Source organism: Gymnodraco acuticeps, unplaced genomic scaffold (assembly GCF_902827175.1).
Source record: "Gymnodraco acuticeps unplaced genomic scaffold, fGymAcu1.1, whole genome shotgun sequence".
Taxonomy (NCBI): Eukaryota; Metazoa; Chordata; class Actinopteri; order Perciformes; family Bathydraconidae; genus Gymnodraco; species Gymnodraco acuticeps.
The window spans coordinates 209,815-230,482 of NW_022992202.1; the positions used below are offsets into that span (position 1 = coordinate 209,815).

The 20,668-nt window shown below is 42.8% G+C and overlaps 1 protein-coding gene across 1 annotated transcript in view; it reads right to left on the reverse strand.

The window, feature by feature from the left end:
- Positions 1-4,963: 4,963 nt before the first annotated feature.
- afap1 (actin filament associated protein 1) overlaps positions 4,964-20,668 on the reverse strand; it is a 156,278-nt gene continuing 140,573 nt past the window's right edge. The window contains 4 exon segments of the mRNA XM_034205599.1: positions 4,964-6,827; positions 7,083-7,247; positions 7,371-7,561; positions 7,644-7,808. Coding sequence (XP_034061490.1) covers positions 6,801-6,827; positions 7,083-7,247; positions 7,371-7,561; positions 7,644-7,808 — 548 coding nt within the window. The 3' untranslated portion in view covers positions 4,964-6,800.

Sequence of the window (20,668 nt, forward strand, 5' to 3'; positions counted from 1 at the left end):
CCCTAGGTGGCGATTTAACACAACTTTGCTTAAAAATGATAATTTCTGTAAACAATTTAAGGAAAAACTCACCGATTTTTTTTTTAATGTAGGATCTGTCGAAGATCCTAGGATATTGTGGGACTCAATCAAGGGATTTATCAGGAGCAATTCAACACTATTTGCATCTAATCTGCGAAAGGCTTGACTCTCCAAATTGGAAATATTAGAAAATGTGTACGCTAATCTGAACGCTTCACTTCAATCGAATTGCACTGAACAGCTTAATTTAAGGTTAAAGGTAGTTAAGAAAGAAATCAACTCAATTCTTAGACAGCGGTCTGAATTTTTTATGCACAGGACAAGACAACACTATTACTTCCACGGCTCTAGGCCTAGTCACCTGCTGGCTATGACAATTCGTGCTGATGAACACTTCGCTGACATCCCTTCTATCAAAACCCAGCAAGGGGAGATAACCACCGACCCTAAGCGGATTAATGATGCATTCCAATCCTTTTATTCTGAATTATATAGATCTGAAATTACTTTTGATAAAACTAAATATGAGCTGGAATTACCATGCTTAACAGAGGATGATTCCAAACAATTGGCTGAGGCCAAAGACCTTGGAGGAACTTAAAGCAGCGGTCCTTGACATGCAAATGGGTAAGGCGCCTGGGTGGGACGGCATCCCCCCAGAGCTCTATTTTACCTTCTGGGACCTTTTGGGCCCGCTGTTGCTTTCCATGATTGCATTTTCAATAGAACAGGGTAGTTTTGCCAGAGATGTTAATACAGCTCTTATCTCTTTACTTCTAAAAAAGGATAAAGATCCATCTGATTGTAGCAGCTACAGGCCCTTAAGCCTACTTGGTGCCGATCTTAAAATGTATGCGAAGATCCTGGCTCATCGCTTACAGAACTTTATGACATCTCTAGTTCACTGTGACCAAACCGGTTTCATAAAAGGTCGCCTAGCCTCGGACAATCTCAGGCGATTGCTGCACATCATTGATGCTAGCAAAGATGATAAAACACCAGCGGCTGTATTATCTCTGGATGCTATGAAGGCTTTTGATAGGCTAGAATGGTCATACCTGTGGGCTGTTCTAGAGTCTATGGGATTAGGTAAGGGGTTCATCCATATGATCAAAGTACTTTATTCTGCCCCTTCAACAATGATTTTAACAGGCAAAACTATCTCGTCGCTTTTTTCTGTAGCAAGGTCATCCAGACCCCTTGAGTCCAGGGCTCTTCGCCCTCTCGCTCGAGCCACTGGCCCAATTGATTAGACAATCACAGGATATTATCCCCATTTCTATCCAAAATGTACTGATTTTTATGCGGAACCCCTCAACGTCTACAACTCGTCTGCTTAGTGTAATAGAGGAATTTGGCAACCTATCAGGTTTTAAGATTAATTGGCCCAAGTCTTTCTTTGTGCCTCTCAACGACGCTGCCAAATCAGCTATTCTCCCTACAAACATTCCTTTGGTAGAACATTTCAAATATCTTGGTATTGAAATATTCCCAAACCTTAACAAGACTATAAAGAATAATTATACAGACACGTACAACAAGGTTCTCCAGGACCTCAATAGGTGGTCGAGCCAGCCCAACTCACTACAAGCCAGAGCTTCAATAATTAAAATGAATATACTGAGTTAATTTTATCAGTTCAATGATTCCTTTATCGTCCCCCAATGGTCATTGGCAGAAACTACAGTTGGCAATTTCAAAATGTATTTGGAACAACAAGCGGCCTAGACTCAAAATGTCCACTACTCAACGAAAGAGGCTTGATGGGGGGCTGGCAGTACCACATGTTAAATTGTATTTCTGGTCCTTTTCATTAAGACCTTTGATTAATTGGTTTGACCCCCAAGCTGTGGTTTCATGGCGGGCTTTAGAAGAGAAGTTAGTCTCCCCATGGAGACTTCAGGACATCATTTACACAAACATATCTATCAAACAATGTCAGCTTAGGTTCGGCCCTCAGATTACTCATGTAATTCAGACTTGGCGAAATGCACAGAAATGATACGCTATTCAATGCCCCTGGCATCTCAATTCGCCAATATTTAATAACAACCAATTACTCATAGGGCGGAGGCCTATTAATTATTCCCAATGGAGGAGGAAGGGTCTTCACACCTTGGGAGATATTTACAGTGACAGTGGTCTCCGCTCTTTTCAGGATCTTAAAGGCTGTTATGACCTTCCAGGCGCTTTGTCTCTATGTTTTATACTCACCTACTTGAGTCCTCTTATGGTGACCTTCCCTTAGATAGACTGTGGAGGAAGGATGTCCCAGAATTAAGACCTGATTTTAACTGGGATTCAGTCTGGGCTAACATTCGGCAGGCGTCTCGCAATCCCGACCACCAACTGTTAGGCTTCCCGAGAAGTGACTGGAGATGAGAACCCGCTATGCAAGCACTAAAACTGAGACAGTGGTGAAGTGTCAAAAAAAGGCTTTATTTTGTCCACCACACTGGCAAGGAGTTGACGATGAGCACATAGAGGGGAGACGTGGAGCTGGGATACAGGAACAGGAAAAACAAGCAGGATTAGGAAATAATTTCCATTCACAAGGAGCATCAAAAAGTCACTAGGAAAAACATTAGTAGGCCTGGACGATAGTTTACCACTGAAGAATAAACGAAGAACTGGTGAAGTCTGAGGATGGGAACCAGGATTTTAAGCAGGTGCAGGTGAGTAGTGGCAATCAGTGAGATCGAAAGTAGGACAGCCACGCCCAGCCAGGAAGACAGACACACAGACAAACAGACAAAACAAACACAGAAGGGGGAAAAGAAGGAGGAAGTACTGCAGATCCTCACACCAACAAATCCACCTGAACTATGCGCATAGAACTTACCTGACACCCAGACGGCTGCATATGATGGGTCTTCTGGCAGATGATCGGTGTACCCTGTGCTCCATGGGGGCTCCTGGTACATTTCTCCATATGTTCTGGGAATGCCCGCCTGTTGCTCGCTTTTGGAACGGGGCCTCCTCTATGTTGTCCGACATATTTTCTTTGACTGTACCTGTATCTGTTTTTCTTTTAAATGACTTATCTCAGCTGCTACCAGAAAAGACCTCTCTATGCTGGCCTTACGGCTGCCAAGAAATTGGTTGCTATGAGGTGGAAACAACCAGACAAGCTCTCAGTGACGTAGTCTACATGGAACTGTCCACTGCACGCGTGATTGGAGTTAAAGAGTCCAATATCGGTTTATGGGTGTCGACAGCTAAAAAATTGAAGGAGCGGATCTAGCTATCTTAACCGATATATTTGTTTGCAGTCATTGGTCCTGAGAGGTCCTGGGATTGGGGGTGGGAGGGTTTATTTATTTTAATTTTATTATTTTTTTCCCTTAGTTTTGTCCTCTTGTCAGATTGTTGTTATTGTTTGTTTTTCTGTATTTTTTGTAATTTGTGTTGTGATTGTACATGGTAACTTACTAAATGTGTGTGAATAAAAACATTTGATCAAAAAACAAAACAAGAGAATAAATAGAAAACAGGCATGAAATACTATATGACAGTAAAACAAGAATACAGTTTAAAAGGGGAGTGATTAGTAAAATATCCATGAAGAAAAAGTAAATCTGTTTACAGTTCTGTTTTATATGGGTGTTGAGAGATGTATCCATAGATCTCTTAATTTTGCACTCAAAGTGCACCAGATTGATGCATTTAACTTCAATATTAAAAAAAATATCTTCCCAGGGAAGCATGCCCCCGGACCCCCCTAGAGGAGTGCTTCTCAAACTTTTTTCAGTAATGTACCCATTTTGAAACATCTTCTCAGCCAAGTACCCCCTGACCGACCACGAACATTTTTGATAGAAAAAGCCTATATAAATAATTACAATATAGTGATGTTCCATCAGTGTAGGTTAGGGTTAGGGTTAGGAACTCCTTCCTGCATGAATTACAACAAACTAAGGATATTTTCATCTTCAATATAACGATATTTTTTAAAAACTGATTTTTAAGTAATATATGTTTAACAAACCAATGAACAAAATGATATATTATGCAAAGACTATCAAATACAATACCCAAATATTATGCTTGGATAGAGTAGATTAAGAGAGAGAAACCATGAAAGTCGAAGGGTTTTTTGAACTGAGCTAGACCCTCACTCTAGCAATCGGATTACAATTTGAGTTATTAGTAATCCGAGCAGTTCTAAGTGCCCTCCAAATATAAGATGTCAAAGAATGATTTAAAAATGAAAACTGGTGTCATTTGGAAAAGGTACAGGAATGCAGGGAGAATAGTCATTATATAATTAATATGGCCTACCAAAGACGTAGAAAGGGGGGACCACTACACCATACGCTGTTTCATCTGATTTAACAAAGAGTGAAAGTAAAGTAACTTATATTTTCTAGTAACTGTAATGTCGAAGTAAGTAAACCTATCTTGCACCACCTTAAAAGAAAGGGTGGTATATTCAAACGCAAGTGCCACGCTATTAACAGCAAAGAGTTCACTCTTGTGCAAATTCAGTTTATACCCTGAAAACTGACTGAATTGGGTGAGTACTGACAGCATGGCAGGCAATAAGTAGCTGAATTTGTTAAGAAAAGTAAAAGATCGTCCGCATAAAGGGACACTTTATGTTCGACCCCACTCCTCCAAATCCCAGAAACATCTTGGCTACTGCGAGGTGCGATGGCCAGCGGCTCCATGACCAGATCCACATGTAACGGGCAACCTTAGGGGCAACCTTGACAAGTGCCTCGTTGGAGGCTGAAAGGCTTGGATTGTGTATAGTTTGTGAAGATATCGTGTTTTTGTTTATTTGTTTTCTATTTCAAATGTGATGTTGATCGAATGTGAAAAGGGTTCACACTGAGATTTCTGCCAATGCATGGGAGCTCTTCAACATAAGAGGCAAGTTGAAATGTCCTTTGCCTGGACATTTCAGAGTAGAAACACTCCCTCATCTGAGGACCAATAAAACACAGTCACTGAGAGTGGTTTGTTAGGAAGTTTATTAAAATATTTACAAGTATGTCTGTCACCAAGACGGAGACTGTCTAAGTTTACTATAGAGAAGAACATGTATAAGGTGCAAAAACAAATACTGATGCAGTGCCCCTAAAGCCCCCACACAAAGCTACGCTATGTACAACAGGTTCACATTTACTGACATCAGACATCTTGTTCGGGTATAAGCCATGCTGAGAAAACAGGGAATCCACATTTACTCAAATCTTGTTGATAGGACCTCTTATAAGCCTCTTTCTTCAAGTAGACATGCTGCGTACACCCTAGTTCACAGACTTGTGGGGTATCGGTTTGAAAATAAGAAAGAAATAAAACATTGACATGAGCGAGGAGCCGTTAGCTGTGCTGTATGTAGCATCAGTAGTGAATGCTAACACTACTTCTGTTTACAATCCCAACAAAGCAAACTAGCTGTACAAACATGACAGCCAACGTAACACAGTGTATCAGAGAAATATAAAGCAATTAGAAAGCTCTAATAGAAATGTGACTCGAGTTCGTGAAAATTATATTTGAGGGGCTTAGAATGCGACTTGGAGGCTTGGTGCCTGGCACCATCGCACTTCATTTGTAGTTGTAGCTTGCCAAAACTGTGATTACTGGATAACTGCCATTTCACTTCATTTATTAGTCTGAAGTTGTGATCATGCTTCCCCTTTTCTGCAGTGGGGGTCTTATCAATGTCATTTTCGGTCAACAAAGAAGAGGAATCTTTCCAATTTTGAGTTTCTGTAATTTGTAGCGCTGCGTCCATCTCATTTCTGTTTGTTCACATTTTTATATCACTTTTTTCAACTTGGTATTGGTAGATTTTTTCAACCAGCGGGAAAAGACATTAGCAAACTATGCCCAATTCAAGGATTTGGGCAGTAATTCAGAGGTCCAGACCTCGTCCAGCCCGCCTCGTTTGTTACCATATTGAGTCTTTTTTTTATAGCAACGCTACAAGCTTTGTTGTACTTGTATTTCTTTGAGTAAAAATACAAGATCAGTATTGGTATAATTTGTGTTCATGTAATAACTCATAAAACACATTGTATTAATAATGAATTAAATCATTAATAATTTGTCTGTAAAAATGTCCTTAAACTGTCCCAACCTTGACCAAGAAAATAAATAATATCTGTTGTTATTAATGGAATGAGACAGGTTTGTGAATACAATGTCAAATTGTGATTTTAATCAAAAATGTTTTTTTCTTTCAGCAACTATACAGTTTTGCATTAATCCAGCCATACAGATGGAACTCCACAATTAATTGTGCTTTCTCAGAGTTAAGATAATCTGGGGAGCGACTGGGCAATGCTAATGTTACTCTTACTGATCTGATAAATGCTGCTGTGGGTTATGATTATTTGAATGCATTTTGTTAGCAGAAGCTGACCTGTGACCTTGTAGGAGATGGGACTCTGTTAAGAGCAACTCATTCATCAAAATCAAACTTTAAATATATCAACATAAATAAACAAAGGGAGCTAGTATTTGCTCTACACCTTTACAAATAAATACTTGGTTTTCACCTTTTTGAATCCACACTGTCAATCTGCTGGAACAGACTTCTGAGAAAACAACTAAAGGACACAGGTTGCACATCTCCATGGTGATTCAGTTTAAAGGGTTGTAGTACTGACAGGACAAAAAGCAACAACTGCTTCTGTTCATGTGATTGCCATGTTACCCAACGCTAACCCTAACCCTAACCCTATGAAAAGTTTTAAATAAATATATACACACATTTCTTGAAAAGTAATAAAGGATACAAAATAAGACTGATGTGATGGGGGGGTTTATGTGCCTGTCTTCTGCTCCCATTCCTGAAAAACAAACACACAAAACAAAAAGGTTATCTCCAATATCATTTTTACTGTGCATATCATTTTAACACTGCACAACTGGTAGCACAACAAAAATACATTCTAGAGGAATAAGGAAGCATGATAAGTGTGGCACATTTAAGACTTCAAGTGGGCTTGCCAGGCACACAGAATTAGGTATGCTGAAAAACAAGACAACTATTACACAGAGCTATTACACATTGCTGTGGCCCCTGTCTGCCTGTGACCTCTGACCTTAGCTTTCCTGAGGACGTGGCCCCGGACCGCCGGCGCCTTCTGGCCCTGCTGCCTGCGGAGAAGCGAGGCGCTGTTGACGGGCAGCGAGCACGACTCTGTGTCACTGGTGTCACAGCTGGAGAAAGGGGAAGACTCCTGTTTCTTTCGCAACATAGCCGGTGACTACACACACGCATACACACACACACACACACACACACAAACACACACACACAGGGGAAATTATGAATTGTGCCATGCAGTTTATATAAAGCTAGCAACTTGAGACAGTAACGGTGTTTTTACCTTGACTCCAGAGGAGCCAGCCTTTGGTTCAATGGTGAGGCCCAAGGTGACCCCCCCGCTCAGGGCTTTCTTCAGGCTTTCCTTCACCTCTGTCAGCTCCAGCTCTAGGGTCACCCGCTCCTCTTCCCTCTGCCTGCAGTCTTCCTCCACCTTCTTCAGTTGCTCCATCAGAGAGGCCAGTGAACGTTTGCCTTGTTCAAGAGGAGAGGGAAAATATTTGTGAATGTTTTTTCATTTTATTAAGATGTTCCTGTAAACTCTAGTTAGTCCTACCAGGTGAAGTCTCTACTGCAGTGCGCAGGTCTCTCCTCTCCTTCTTCAGCTGGGTCAGATGGTTCCTGATCTCCTGCTTCTTCTTCATCAGCTCTCCCTCTTTAGTCTGCAGCCGCTTGGCGTCGGCCTCCACCCGGTTCTTGCCATACTTACACTGCTCTGCATCTGCAAAACAGGGATTGGTTGTGAAAAAGCTTGTCCTGCAGGCTTTTTACTAGAACTACAGTAGGCAGTGTCTATAGTAGGCAGTGTCCTCTTTCTAATCATAAGGTATTTTATAATATGCAATCAATCTAAAAACATTTTTTAAGATTCATACATTTAATTGTAAAAGGCCACACCTAAAAAGACGTTACAAGGACTATAATACAATATAAATATATTGCCACTGAACCTCTGCTGTCCACATATTTAAAACTGAAAAAAAGGGATCTGGTGTTCTTGCAGGAGACCCACCTGGAAAAAATGGACTCTTTATTATTTCAGAGGGATTGGGTAGGAAAGGTTTTTTATAGTGCCTGATCATAGTAGGTGATCTGACTGTTGTTAAAGTATTTTAATTTTGAGATTATTTCGTATCAAAACCTGTGCTAGAGGTAGCCAGAGGGGAGATGGATAGCTATCGATACTATATATGGTATTAGATGTACTTTTATGAATGCCCCAACAGCGCACTTGCCGGGTTTCTTTATAGTCGTCAGCAATACTATAAGACAATTCGGAAACTCGTATATAATATTAGGTGGGGATTTTAACAAAGTTAGGGACCCTCAAGTTGATAAAACCTATAGACGGGGCCCCTCAGGGGCTGAGAAAGCTATTGACGCAATGGAAAAAGAGTTAGGATTAGTGGATGTATAGAGATTGTTCCACCCGCTGGAAAAGGAATATACCTGTTACTACAACCCACATACATCCTATTCAAGGATAGATTATTTTCTTATCTCAAAGTCACTCATTTCTATTACAGAACATAGGTTCTTACCTATCTTAAAGGTCCCATGTCATGGCCATTTCTACTGATCATAATTCCATTGTTGAGGTCTACTAGAATAGATTTATATTGTGCAATTTTCCAAACTCACATTGGTTTCTCATACAGCATCTCTGTATAGCAGTGGCGGTTCTACAGGGTGGCACGGGGTGGCAGCTGCCACCTCAGAAAAATGCCTTGCCACCCCAGCTGCCACCCCAGTTGGCAGCTTTGTTTTGAAAAAAAAGTTGTGGCTCATCGGACATTTATGAGAGAAAATCTCTAATGTCCGAGTGCAAGTGAATGCAGCACAAGATGCGAGCCTTGTAACCCCTCCCCCGGCCCTGGAACGAGCGTCGAAATATGATTTGCGGCGATTTCATTTGAACGGGGGACAGCGCAAAACGAGAAGCATTTAGGATCCAAGTAGACGGAAGGAATGAGGTATTTGCGGTCAGTGGCGGCACCAGGGTATGGCTGGGGTAGGCTACAGCCATACCAAGAAATGGCTTAGCCCCACCATGAAAAATGATGTTAAGGTAAGCAAAATAAAGTCCGCCAACTTGCGCCGAGTAAATTGCACAGACAGATTGATTTCAGTAGCCACTTGTCTGGAAATACCGAAGACTAGAAACGGTTTTTTAAACTTTTGTCACGTAGTGATCGTCTTCTCAATAGAACATCTTTGATAATGTCTTCTGGCCAATCAGAATCACGATAACGGCGTGGTGTTGTTGCAGGAAGTCCCGACGGAGAATACTTTTGCTGTAGTAGGCTACATCTCTATACATCGATACATTACGTGTTGATAGAAATCAACACGTAATGAAATAAGACCCCACGGTTTGATGATTGATAGGTGTGTGGGCTGTCTTTCATTTTGACACACAGAACAATGGGGGCTATCCACCCTTTACTTAATGTAAAGTAATTCACAGCCTCTTCCCTCTTCTCTCTGTGAGGAGCAGCAGGTTCAGCTTTCAGAACAAAGTAACAAAAAAGTAAAATGGCATTCATTTTTTTAAATGTGTAGTAATAGATGTATTTTTCTTCTCAAGAGAGTACCAGAATGTGTATTTTATGTTAGTATTTCAAAAAATCTCCTGGGGGAGAATCCCCCCAGACCCCCCTGCAGGGGTTGGGTTTTCAGCATGTCAACTCTTTCACCTGTGGGGAAATTGCAGGATTGGCTCCAGGTCGCCCTTTTTATTTACTACAAGACAAATGTGCCTTTTTATTTCATACAATTCAATTTGGATTGAGACAGGGAAATAATCTAAAGCTCACGCGTGGCATTTCACTGTCAAGGGGAGCGTGTATGTAATTACATTGCAAATACTGACTTCACCCCACCACTGTATGGGTTAGCCCTACCATAGATTACCCAACAAAAATACTTTAAAAACTGTTTGCGGTCTACAATGACAGAGAAGAGCCTGTCAAGTTTGGCTGTACTCAGCATTGAATCAAAACGCACCATAGCTTTAAATCTTAATAAGTTTGTGAGGCATTTTGCTGATCAAGATGGTAATCGCCAAATTCAGCTGTTATAGGCATGCCAACTTGATGCTCTGCTCACGGATGACTCGATGAGCATAAAAAACTGTTAAGATGATGACCTTACGTGTGTATAATATTTTTCTTCTTTGTGGGGTTTTGCCCCCAAAAAACATTTTCAAGTCCTGAGAAAGTCAAATAAGACGATGTGTAAAACTACACTGCCCAGCCAAAAAAGAGTAACCACTTTGATTTAACTAGGCCAGTAGGTAAGGACTTTCCACTGGATAACTGCAGCGATGTTTATGTTTTAGCTGAATACACGTTTTTTAACCCTAACTGATGCAGTTAGTCACTTCTTTAATGTTTGTTCTTTCTGATATAAAGTCAAGGTTGTAACTGTTTGCAATGAAGTTGTGGGGCGCTGAACGTTTCTTTTGATTCTTTTGATTTATGATAGTAATTACTTGTCTTTCAAATTTGAAGGAGGATGAGCAAGCATCTTGAGGAACATTCATCATTATCTCCTCCAAAAAATATAGTTTATTTAATAATAACACTGAATATGTGAATCATAACAGTGATTCTGATAGGAATAATATGATTGTTAATATTATCATATTCATACGGACAAACATCGATGAGACAGGTAATTAATGTACTTATTGCAGCAGTCTGCATAGATTTGGTACCCCTGGTATTGTTCAGTTAAAATTCATTAAATGATGTGTGCCACCTTATATTTATATGTAAGGCTTTACAGATGTGCCACAATAATGTCACCTAATGTTATTGAGTTAAAATATCAATATTGTGGCTTTCCAAGTTAACATTGATTGATATGACTGCGATTAAATCGGCATATACTTCTGCCAGGGGATGCCACCCCTGAAATTCTCCTGCCACCCTCTTGCCACCACATGAATATTTTTCTAGATCCGCCCCTGCTGTATAGTATGTGTATTCACTCTCTGTCCTAAACGGCTTGTTGGAGCTCCTGCCCCCCCCTCCTTGTGAGCCCAGTGTGCTCCGATTGGTCAGCTCGGCCACTCTGTTCTAATTAGTCAACCACCAGATAGGCTCCGCCCATGTCTAACACAGTGCTTTTTTCGTCTCTGAGCGGAACATCAGTTTTACAATGGCGTCGGTACAGCCGTATATGTTATACGCTAACTAACCGAACTGTACCTACTGTTGTTATTTAGGTGCACTTGTGGAAACTGCGCCATGATGCCTACCAAAGTGGAAAACGTCTGTTGCTAAGAAATTAGAAAGGTAGCCTAGCTGACAGTTACAACATTATGTAGCCAGCTAGCTGAAAACACCAACAGTAGCACACAACATTATATGCCAATATATACATACCCCACACCCTGCAGAACCTCCATAACATGTACAGATTCGATTATAGACCTTTGAGGCGTAGAACTTGCCCAGGGACACAACGACATGCTGACTGCAGTGGGTTTTGAACCTGTGCTCCCCTGATCCGAACACCAACACATATTCCACTGCGCCACGATTATTCGGACACCCGCTAGGTGCTGGGCTCAAAACATTAGCCTGCTTCACATCATTTTCTATCTGCCAGGAGACCGCCCCAACCACGCAGTTTAGTGGAAGGATTTCCTCTGGTTCCTTGGCAGTAGGCTCTGGCTCAGAGTCGTGACTGGTTTTCCATTCCCGGTACCCGGTCAGAAGGAGGCGGTGCGACGTGCGGTATGCTAATGGTAACATACGCCAAACATGCTAAATCATATCAGAAGGCATCAGCCAGATTTGCCAATCACCGGAGCCCAGCAATAGACAACAGCAGTTTAACAGCTTATCCCAGCTGTTTTTAAGGCGAGACACGGCAGGCAAAAACATCGTTTTTCATGCACTGGTACATTTTGAGATTTTGTGCTAATTTGATTCTATAACATGTTTTCTTTCAGGCTTTTGGAAGGAAAACGTAAAAAATACACATTTAGATGTGTATTTTTTACTATAGTTTGTCTATTTGCGTCTGTAGATTTCTCCTAAATTCATCAAAAGTTAGCATTCTAACGTAACATAAAGTACCGCAATCGCTGTTTGCACCACGTAATCAGAGGTATCGTTGGAAAGTTCCGTCTCTCCTGCACAATCTCATCGGATCCAAATATGGTCATTTCCTTTCTCTCAGCAACCAATCGTGGAAGTACTGTACAAAGGGGTCGTAAACCAAAAAACGAAATCTCATTGGCTGGTGTCAATTTCTGACAACGTGATTCATTCAGATAAGTCATGTGGTGTGCTAAAACACTTCCTGGTTTAGCTTTCCGCTGGAAATTAAAATCTAAAAATGGCAAAAGAACAGCGAAAAAAACGTTCACAGAGAAGACGACAACAATTGTCACTTGCACAAAGCAAGGTTAGACAAAAAACAAATGACCCTGACCATGAAATACCTTCACAGAGTGCGTAGAAGCTTTCATCCAAAGAACAGGAGGGTTTAGGTAGCGCCGCACAGCAATCTTTAAAGGTTGTTTTTTCAAAATGATTTTTTTCTCCTATTCTGAGTGAGAGATTTCCACTTCAGTAGAAATCATGTGTCATGTGGTGTGTGTTAAGTGTAAGTATTAATATGTCTGCATGTAACTGCACTATAACTGTTCCACAGTAAGAGGGCGCTATAGGCGTAAGGAGGCGCAGCTAGTGTAGCTGACGTCATGTATCAGATATAAGGGATTGTTCCCTCCCCTTCTAGCTCTCTCTCTCTCTAGCTCTCATGGAGAGCAGGTCAAGTGGTGCAATGCACATATGAAAATAAACCACGCCAGTTAAGGCTAAAGAAGACCTCGTCGTCATGACCAGTTTATTGCTATACATGTGACTCTGTCAACAGGTTATGGGCCCAGATCACGGAAGAGCGAAATCACGATAGCTAGTTAGCTGAAAAGTTTAGGCTAGTTTAGCGGCGGGAAAACGGCGGGACGCTAAAGCTAAGCTAACGGGCAGCTAAGCTAAGCTACAATCAAAAGATGGCGACCAGAGGCAGAAGCAAGTGGCCCACGTTTGACGGAAGGGCAGAAGAATACGAGCTCTGGGAAGAGCGGATGTTGTGCTGTATGCACGGAGTGGGGCTGAAAAAGACAATTTTGACGGGCCTCACGGGAGAAATAACGGAGGCCGCGCGAGCCCTGGATAATAAGCTGAACGCCGACGCATACTGCGAACTAGCACCACTCCTAGACAACACAAGCTTGGGGCTGATATTCCGGGACACAAAGGACAAAGGCCGAGAGAGTCTAAAAGTGTTAAGAGAACACTACATCGGCAGAGGTAGGCCCCGGATTGTATCCCTGTATATAACATTGACTGCGCTGAAGAAAGCTAACACAGAGACTGTGACTGAATACGTCATCAGGGCGGAACAGATCATCACGGCGCTCAAAAGTGCAGGAGACGCACCGAGCGATGGACTAATGATGGCGATGGTTATGAGGGGACTACCGGAGATGTATAAACCGTTCACACTGTTGGTGATGCACGGTTCAGCGGACATGTCGCTGGGGGAGTTCAAGGCCAAGTTGCGGAACTTCGAGGCCTCAGAAGACTCAGACCCGGTCGCCGAGGAGGCGGGAGAAAGGGTAATGAAGGCCCGGGCAGCGCCAAAGAAAAAGACCGGACCCCCGACGGAGATGGCGTGTTGGCGATGTGGAGAAAAGGGTCACCGAAAGGATAATTGCACAAAAACTGTTTGGTGTAGTTTCTGTAAAACTTCGGGACACGCAGACAGAGTGTGTAGAAAGAAGCGCGAACAGAGCGCTCGGTACGCGCGCGTGCAAGATGGCGGCTGTGGACAAGATGGCGGCAGCGGTGGAAGTGAGGCGAGTCGAGACGACGCCCGGAGAGCAGCGGGAAGAGAGGACTTAACCTTCGGGGCGCAGACAGCATACGCCAGCCGGTCGGCAGCAGCAGCAGGGCCCAAAGGAAGGGACTGATCGTGGACACAGGTGCGTCGTCCCACATTATCAACGACAGGAACCGATTCAAGAACTTTGACAGCACCTTCGAGCCGGAGAGACACAGCATGGAGCTGGGCAGACGGGAAGCGCACTTTCGGGTTGGCGCACGGGAGAGGAGAAGCACAGGTATGCCTCATAGACAGTGAGGGGCGCCGGTGTACAGTGACGTTGAAGAACGCCCTCTACATACCCTCGTTCCCCCAAGAACTATTTTCTGTAAAATCTGCTACTGCAAATGGTGCCAAGGTGTTCTTCAATGAAGGTAACGATGTTCTTGTGGAGCCTGACGGTACGAGATTTAACATTGAGGTGTACAAGAGAATGTATTATCTACAAACAGAATGTAATGAAAATGATGTGTGTAATGTCAGTCATGATATTCAGACCAGGGTTTCCGCTAGGATTTTTACTCGCCGGTCAAATGTCCGACAGAATTAATTTTACCGGACAAATTTGAAACTTACCGGTCATGTTTCAATAATAATAATAGAGTTGTGTAGCAGAGTTTCGTTAGCAGGTAATTACGGATTAGGACCGGATATGCTGATGTTTAAAAACTCAGTTTAATGGGGATCGTTTTTTATATTGCTTCAGTTTATAATCGTAACAGATCGGAAAAATTCAGATTAATTTTTCAATAAATGATTCCACAAACAACATAATTATTACATTCAAATAAACTACTTGTAGTAGATGAAGTACATTATTCAAAAGTTTAAATTAACTTTGAATAATAACACGGGAGAAACGGATGCTCTCCTTTCCTCTCTCCCTCCCTCTCTCTCTCCTGACAGCTCGTCAGTTTCTCATGCAGCTCCTGCAGCTCGCTAAACAGAGGCGGAGCTTCAGGTGATTATGCAGCAGCTGATCTGATCTCTCCTCTTCGGTCCGGTTACACTTCACTCGCGTTTATGACCATATCGATCATATCCAGCTCTCCTGGTCGGCCTTTATAGAGAGCACAGATCAAACTATTAAGAGTGAATATCGGCCGATAATGATCGGCGGCCGATCGATCGGAGCATCGGACATTTTGACCGGCAGGTTTTGAATTTACCGGTTTTTATTAAATTTTACCAGCTAAAAACCGGTAATTACCGGCTAACGGAAACCCTGATTCAGACATGGCATGAGATCATGGGTCATTGTAATTACGAGGATATACTGAAGCTGCAGGCCGTAACAGTAGGCATGCACATTAACGGTGAAAAGCATAGACCTAACAAAGAATGTGATGTGTGTATAAAGGGAAAGTTCACTCAAACAAGGAACAGAGGTCCCACAGAAAAAGTAAAGACACCACTTGAGCTAGTTAACACAGATCTAGCCGGTCCAGTAAATAATGAGTCCATAGGTGGCTTTAAATATATGCAGTCTTTCACAGACGTGTATACAGGGGCAGTGTTTGTTTACTTTCTCAAAGCAAAGAGTGACGCACTTCAGGCCACAGAGAAATTCCTTGCAGATGTAGCTCCGTATGGCAGCGTAAAATGCCTGAGGTCCGACAACGGAACAGAGTTTACAAATAGAGAGTTTCAGTCACTGCTGAGAAGGAGCAAGATCAGACACGAGACGTCCTGTCCTTACTCCCCGCACCAGAACGGGATAGCTGAGAGGGAAGGGCGCACTCTTTTTGAAATGGCTAGGTGTAAGCTAATAGACGGTAACTTACCTAAGAGTCTATGGCATTATGCGGTCCAAGAAGCAGCTTACACCAGAAATCGGTGTTTTAACAAGCACACGGGCACCACCCCATATACAGCACTGACAGGAAAAAGGTGTGATCTAGCCAGGATGCACAAGTTTGGGTCAGTGTGTTATGCTTACCAACAGGACAGAGGAAAACTCGAGTCCTGGTGTGAGAAAGGACTTTTTGTAGGGCATGACAAGGGCAGCCCCGCTTTTCTAGTCTATTATCCCGGTAAGGGGAAAGTGCAAAAGCACAGGTTAGTAGAGTTTGTCACAAAGACAACATGTGAGAACGAGACACAGACACAGGAGCCAGAGCTGGACTCCAGAATAGGTTGTGAGAAAAGAGAGACGCCACAGCCTAGTGTACTGAGCACAGACATGCAGACAGACGGTCAACAGCCACCGGAGGATGATGGCGAGAAGCACCCTAGGGTGACGTCACGTGCCTCATGCAGTGGGAGATATCCCTCCCGGGAACATAAACCCCCAAAGTATCTGAAAGACTATGCCCAGAGAGAAAGTGACGAGGATGACAGTACACTTACCAGCATAGATTACTGCTACAGAGTAGTGAGTGGTGTACCTCAGACCTTTAAAGAGGCCATGATATCCCCTGAGTCGGGAAAATGGGAGAGAGCGATGGATGAGGAGATGAGGTCTCTGGAGGACAATCACACTTTTACTCTAACAAAGTTACCCGAGGGTAGACAGACAGTGGGAGGCAAGTGGGTGTACTCAATCAAGGAGGGTATTGAAGGGCACGACAGGTACAAGGCCAGGTTTGCAGCTAAAGGCTACAGTCAGAGGGAAGGAATAGACTACGGTGAGACATTCTCCCCTACAGCTAATCTGACCAGTGTACGGGTAGTTATGCAGAAGGCAGCCGAAGACGACTTGATTTTACACCAGATGGCTGTGAAGACAGCCTACCTGCACGCACCCATTGATAGGGACATATATATGAAAGAACCTGAAGGTTACGAGAAGAAAGGAGGAGAGAAGCTAGTGTGCAAGCTAGAAAAATCCATTTACGGCCTGAAACAGTCTGGGCGAAATTGGAACGAGATGCTATGACCAAGCCTATCTCCAAACTGAAATTGAAAAAATGTTCGGTGTGTAAAATATTGCCTATTATGTAATATTGACTGCCATGTTCTTTTGATGTTTTGAACTGTTATTTTTCTTGGAAAAGTTGTACAGTATACACGTCATTCATAAGTGGGAGTGTTAAGTGTAAGTATTAATATGTCTGCATGTAACTGCACTATAACTGTTCCACAGTAAGAGGGCGCTATAGGCGTAAGGAGGCGCAGCTAGTGTAGCTGACGTCATGTATCAGATATAACATTACATTACATTACATTGCATTTAGCTGACGCTTTTATCCAAAGCGACTTACAATAAGTGCGTTCGACCAACAAAATACAAACTTGAAGAAAACAGAATCATATAAGTACATCAGGTTTCATAGAGCCAAACATTTAAAGTGCTACTCAACTGGCTTTAGATAAGCCAGTCCTTTATTAGTATAAAAGTGCTTCGTTAATAGTTCTATCGCTCGAAGTGGAGTCGAAAGAGATGAGTTTTCAGTTTGCGCCGGAAGATGTGCAAGCTATCTGCCGTCCTGATGTCAATGGGGAGCTCATTCCACCATCCTGGAGCCAGGACAGCAAACCCACGTGTTTTTGCTGATGGGAACTTGGGTCCCCCTCGCAGCGAGGGTGCAGCGAGTCGTTTGGCTGATGCAGAGCGTAGTGCACACGTTGGGGTGTACGGTTTAACCATGTCCTGGATGTAGGAAGGGCCAGATCCATTCGCAGCATGGTAAGCAAGTACCAGTGTCTTGAAGTGGATTCTAGCAGTTACCGGAAGGTTGAAGACCAGACGAGCCGCTGCATTCTGGATGAGCTGCAGAGGTCGGATGGCACATGCAGGTAGACCAGCCAGGAGGGAGTTGCAGTAGTCTAGGCGTGAGATGACGAGAGCCTGGACCAGAACCTGAGTCGCTTTCTGTGTCAGCTGGGGACGTATCTTCCTGATGTTGTAAAGCGTGTATCTGTATATAAGGGATTGTTCCCTCCCCTTCTAGCTCTCTCTCTCGCTAGCTCTCATGGAGAGCAGGTCAAGTGGTGCAATGCACATATGAAAATAAAACACGCCAGTTAAGGCTAAAGAAGACCTCGTCGTCATGACCAGTTTATTGCTATACATGTGACTCTGTCAACAGTGTGCTAAAACACTTCCTGGTTTAGCTTTCCGCTGGAAATTAAAATCTAAAAATGGCAAAAGAACAGCGAAAAAAACGTTCACAGAGAAGACGACAACAATTGTCTCTTGCACAAAGCAAGGTTGGACAAAAAACAAATGACCCTGACCATGAAATACCTTCACGGAGTGCGTAGAAGCTTTCATCCAAAGAACAGGAGGGTTTAGGTAGCGCCGCACAGCAATCTTTAAAGGTTGTTTTTTCAAAATGATTTTTTTCTCTTATTCTGAGTGAGAGATTTCCACTTCAGTAGCACTTACATACACCAATATTCTGAAGGTTTATAGAGAAGGCTTTGTTCATATATCATTCATAGCCTGAATTATATAAAATTGTATAGCTAAAAACATGGCGAAAATTGATATTTTAGGGCTGTTTAGACCCTCCAGAAAAACGCGGGCCAAAATCCTTGATTATGCGGGCTAAAATCCTTGATTATGCGATCAAACATGCGGGGTTTTATGTGATTTTATGCGGTGAAATTGCGGGAAGTTGCGGAAAGTTGCGAAATATGCGGAAAGTTGCAAAATATGCGGAAACAATAAATATTGGGCTGCCTTATTTATTTATTCTCTCTCACACACAACCTACCACTAACGTTAAACCCCTTTACTATTCAATTAAACACATTCAATGTTTATTTATTGTAAAAGCAATTGGGCTATTTTACACACACACACACACACACACACACACACACACACACACACACACACACACACACACACACACACACACACACACACACACACACACACACACACACACACACACACACACACACACACACACACACACACACACACACACACACACACACACACACACACACACACACACACACACACACACACACACACACACACACACACACACTTCTCCGCCTCATTCTGTTTTTCATTTACTTGTTCGTTATCTGACCAGCTTCAATCTTGTTGGCTTCTCACTTCGTTTCTTGTAGCCCTCGAAAGGGTTTTGGAGGTTGATGCCTCGGTGAACGTGAGTTGTTTGGCTTTCTTGTCCGCAGCAGCAGAAAGCATTTTCGAATGTTTGAATGAATCAAAGTGGGTTGTCACCGTCGATGTTCTCTTATGCTCCAACCTATGGCTCCAACACAGTTGCACGGGGTGCAGAATAGTTTCCCCCCACTTTCGTGCAAGACATCGGGGAACTGCTTTGCCCGGTCTTTAGCAGAAATGTTCGTCGGTAAATGAGATGGATTAGATTTGTTCATCTTGGTGTTTTCTCTCTCGTGTGAGCTCCACACGTTCACTCTACGGTGTTGTTTACCTTCTGTGATGCGCGAGCTGATGACGTTGCGTCATCATCATCATCACTTCACGTCAAGACGAGTTAACTATTTTTTTTCTCAACTTTGTGTGAAAAAATGCGGGGATTAAGCGGCCTTTTGATAAATATGCGGCCTTTTAAAAATCTGCGCCATTTTGCTGATTATGCGGTAAATTCTGCGATCGCAGAATCGCATTTTTCTGGAGGGTCTAGCTGTTGACAGTATTTTCTGATTTATGGAGTGATAAAAAGAGATATCCAAAATCCCTTCGGTAAAAACTTTAGATTCTAATATGACTACATTCTAGTATGTGCAGGATGGTTTGTATACCGCGTATCATGTATATTGTGTATAGTATGATGCTCTACCTCTGTGATGTTCCCTTTCCCTTTTCTGTTCTTGTCCTGTCTCTGGTGTAGTTTGCTGTGGTACTTCCGTATTTTGATATGTGATACATTTAGCAGGCTGTGTTGGTATGTATGTATGTATGTTTTTCTTTAAAAAAAAAACAATAATAAGAAAATAGCACAAAAAAATGAAAATAAAAATCCAACATGGCACATAAGTATTTTGCCATTCCAACATTTGGAGAAAGGACAAGCAACACAAGTGGTTATAATTATACTCATTCACACATTAAGCAAACAAATATGATTGTGACCACATTTGGTCCTCTCCCAGGGCTCACCCTCACACAGAGTTAAGTTTGGTCCAGTGCTCTGCCTGAGAGTCACCCTCACACAGAGTTAAAGGAGACATGTCATGCTGTTCCGGTTATTACCCGTCCCCTTGTGTGTTATGAAGGTTTTTATGCATGTAAACGGTCTGCAGAGTCAAAAACCCTCAAAGTACACCCTGTAGGGATTAAAACTCTAACACAGACCTCCCCAAAACGCCTCGTTGGAGATTTCTCATGTTCTTCCTGGGCATTGTGACGTCTGAATACCCAGTAGCCACGCCCAGAGCTATGACCAGGCTGATTGGTCCAAATTAACCAATCCACGCACGCACGCACGCACGCACGCACGCACGCACGCACGCACGCGTGTGTGTGCTCAGGGTGAGTTTGGCTGTGTTTTGCTGTGTATCGCTAAAAAAGGAAACAACACCTCCACGGAGCTCAGTGCGATTCACAACGTCCCGACCAATCAGAGCACACTGTGCTCACAGGGAGGGTGGGGCTGGAGCTATTGGAGCTACAACGAGCCGTTAAAGGCAGAGTGAAATTCAGTGAATACACGTAGTTTACAGAGATGCTGTTTGAGAAATCAATGTGAGTTTGGAAAATTGCACAATATAAATCTATTCTAGTAG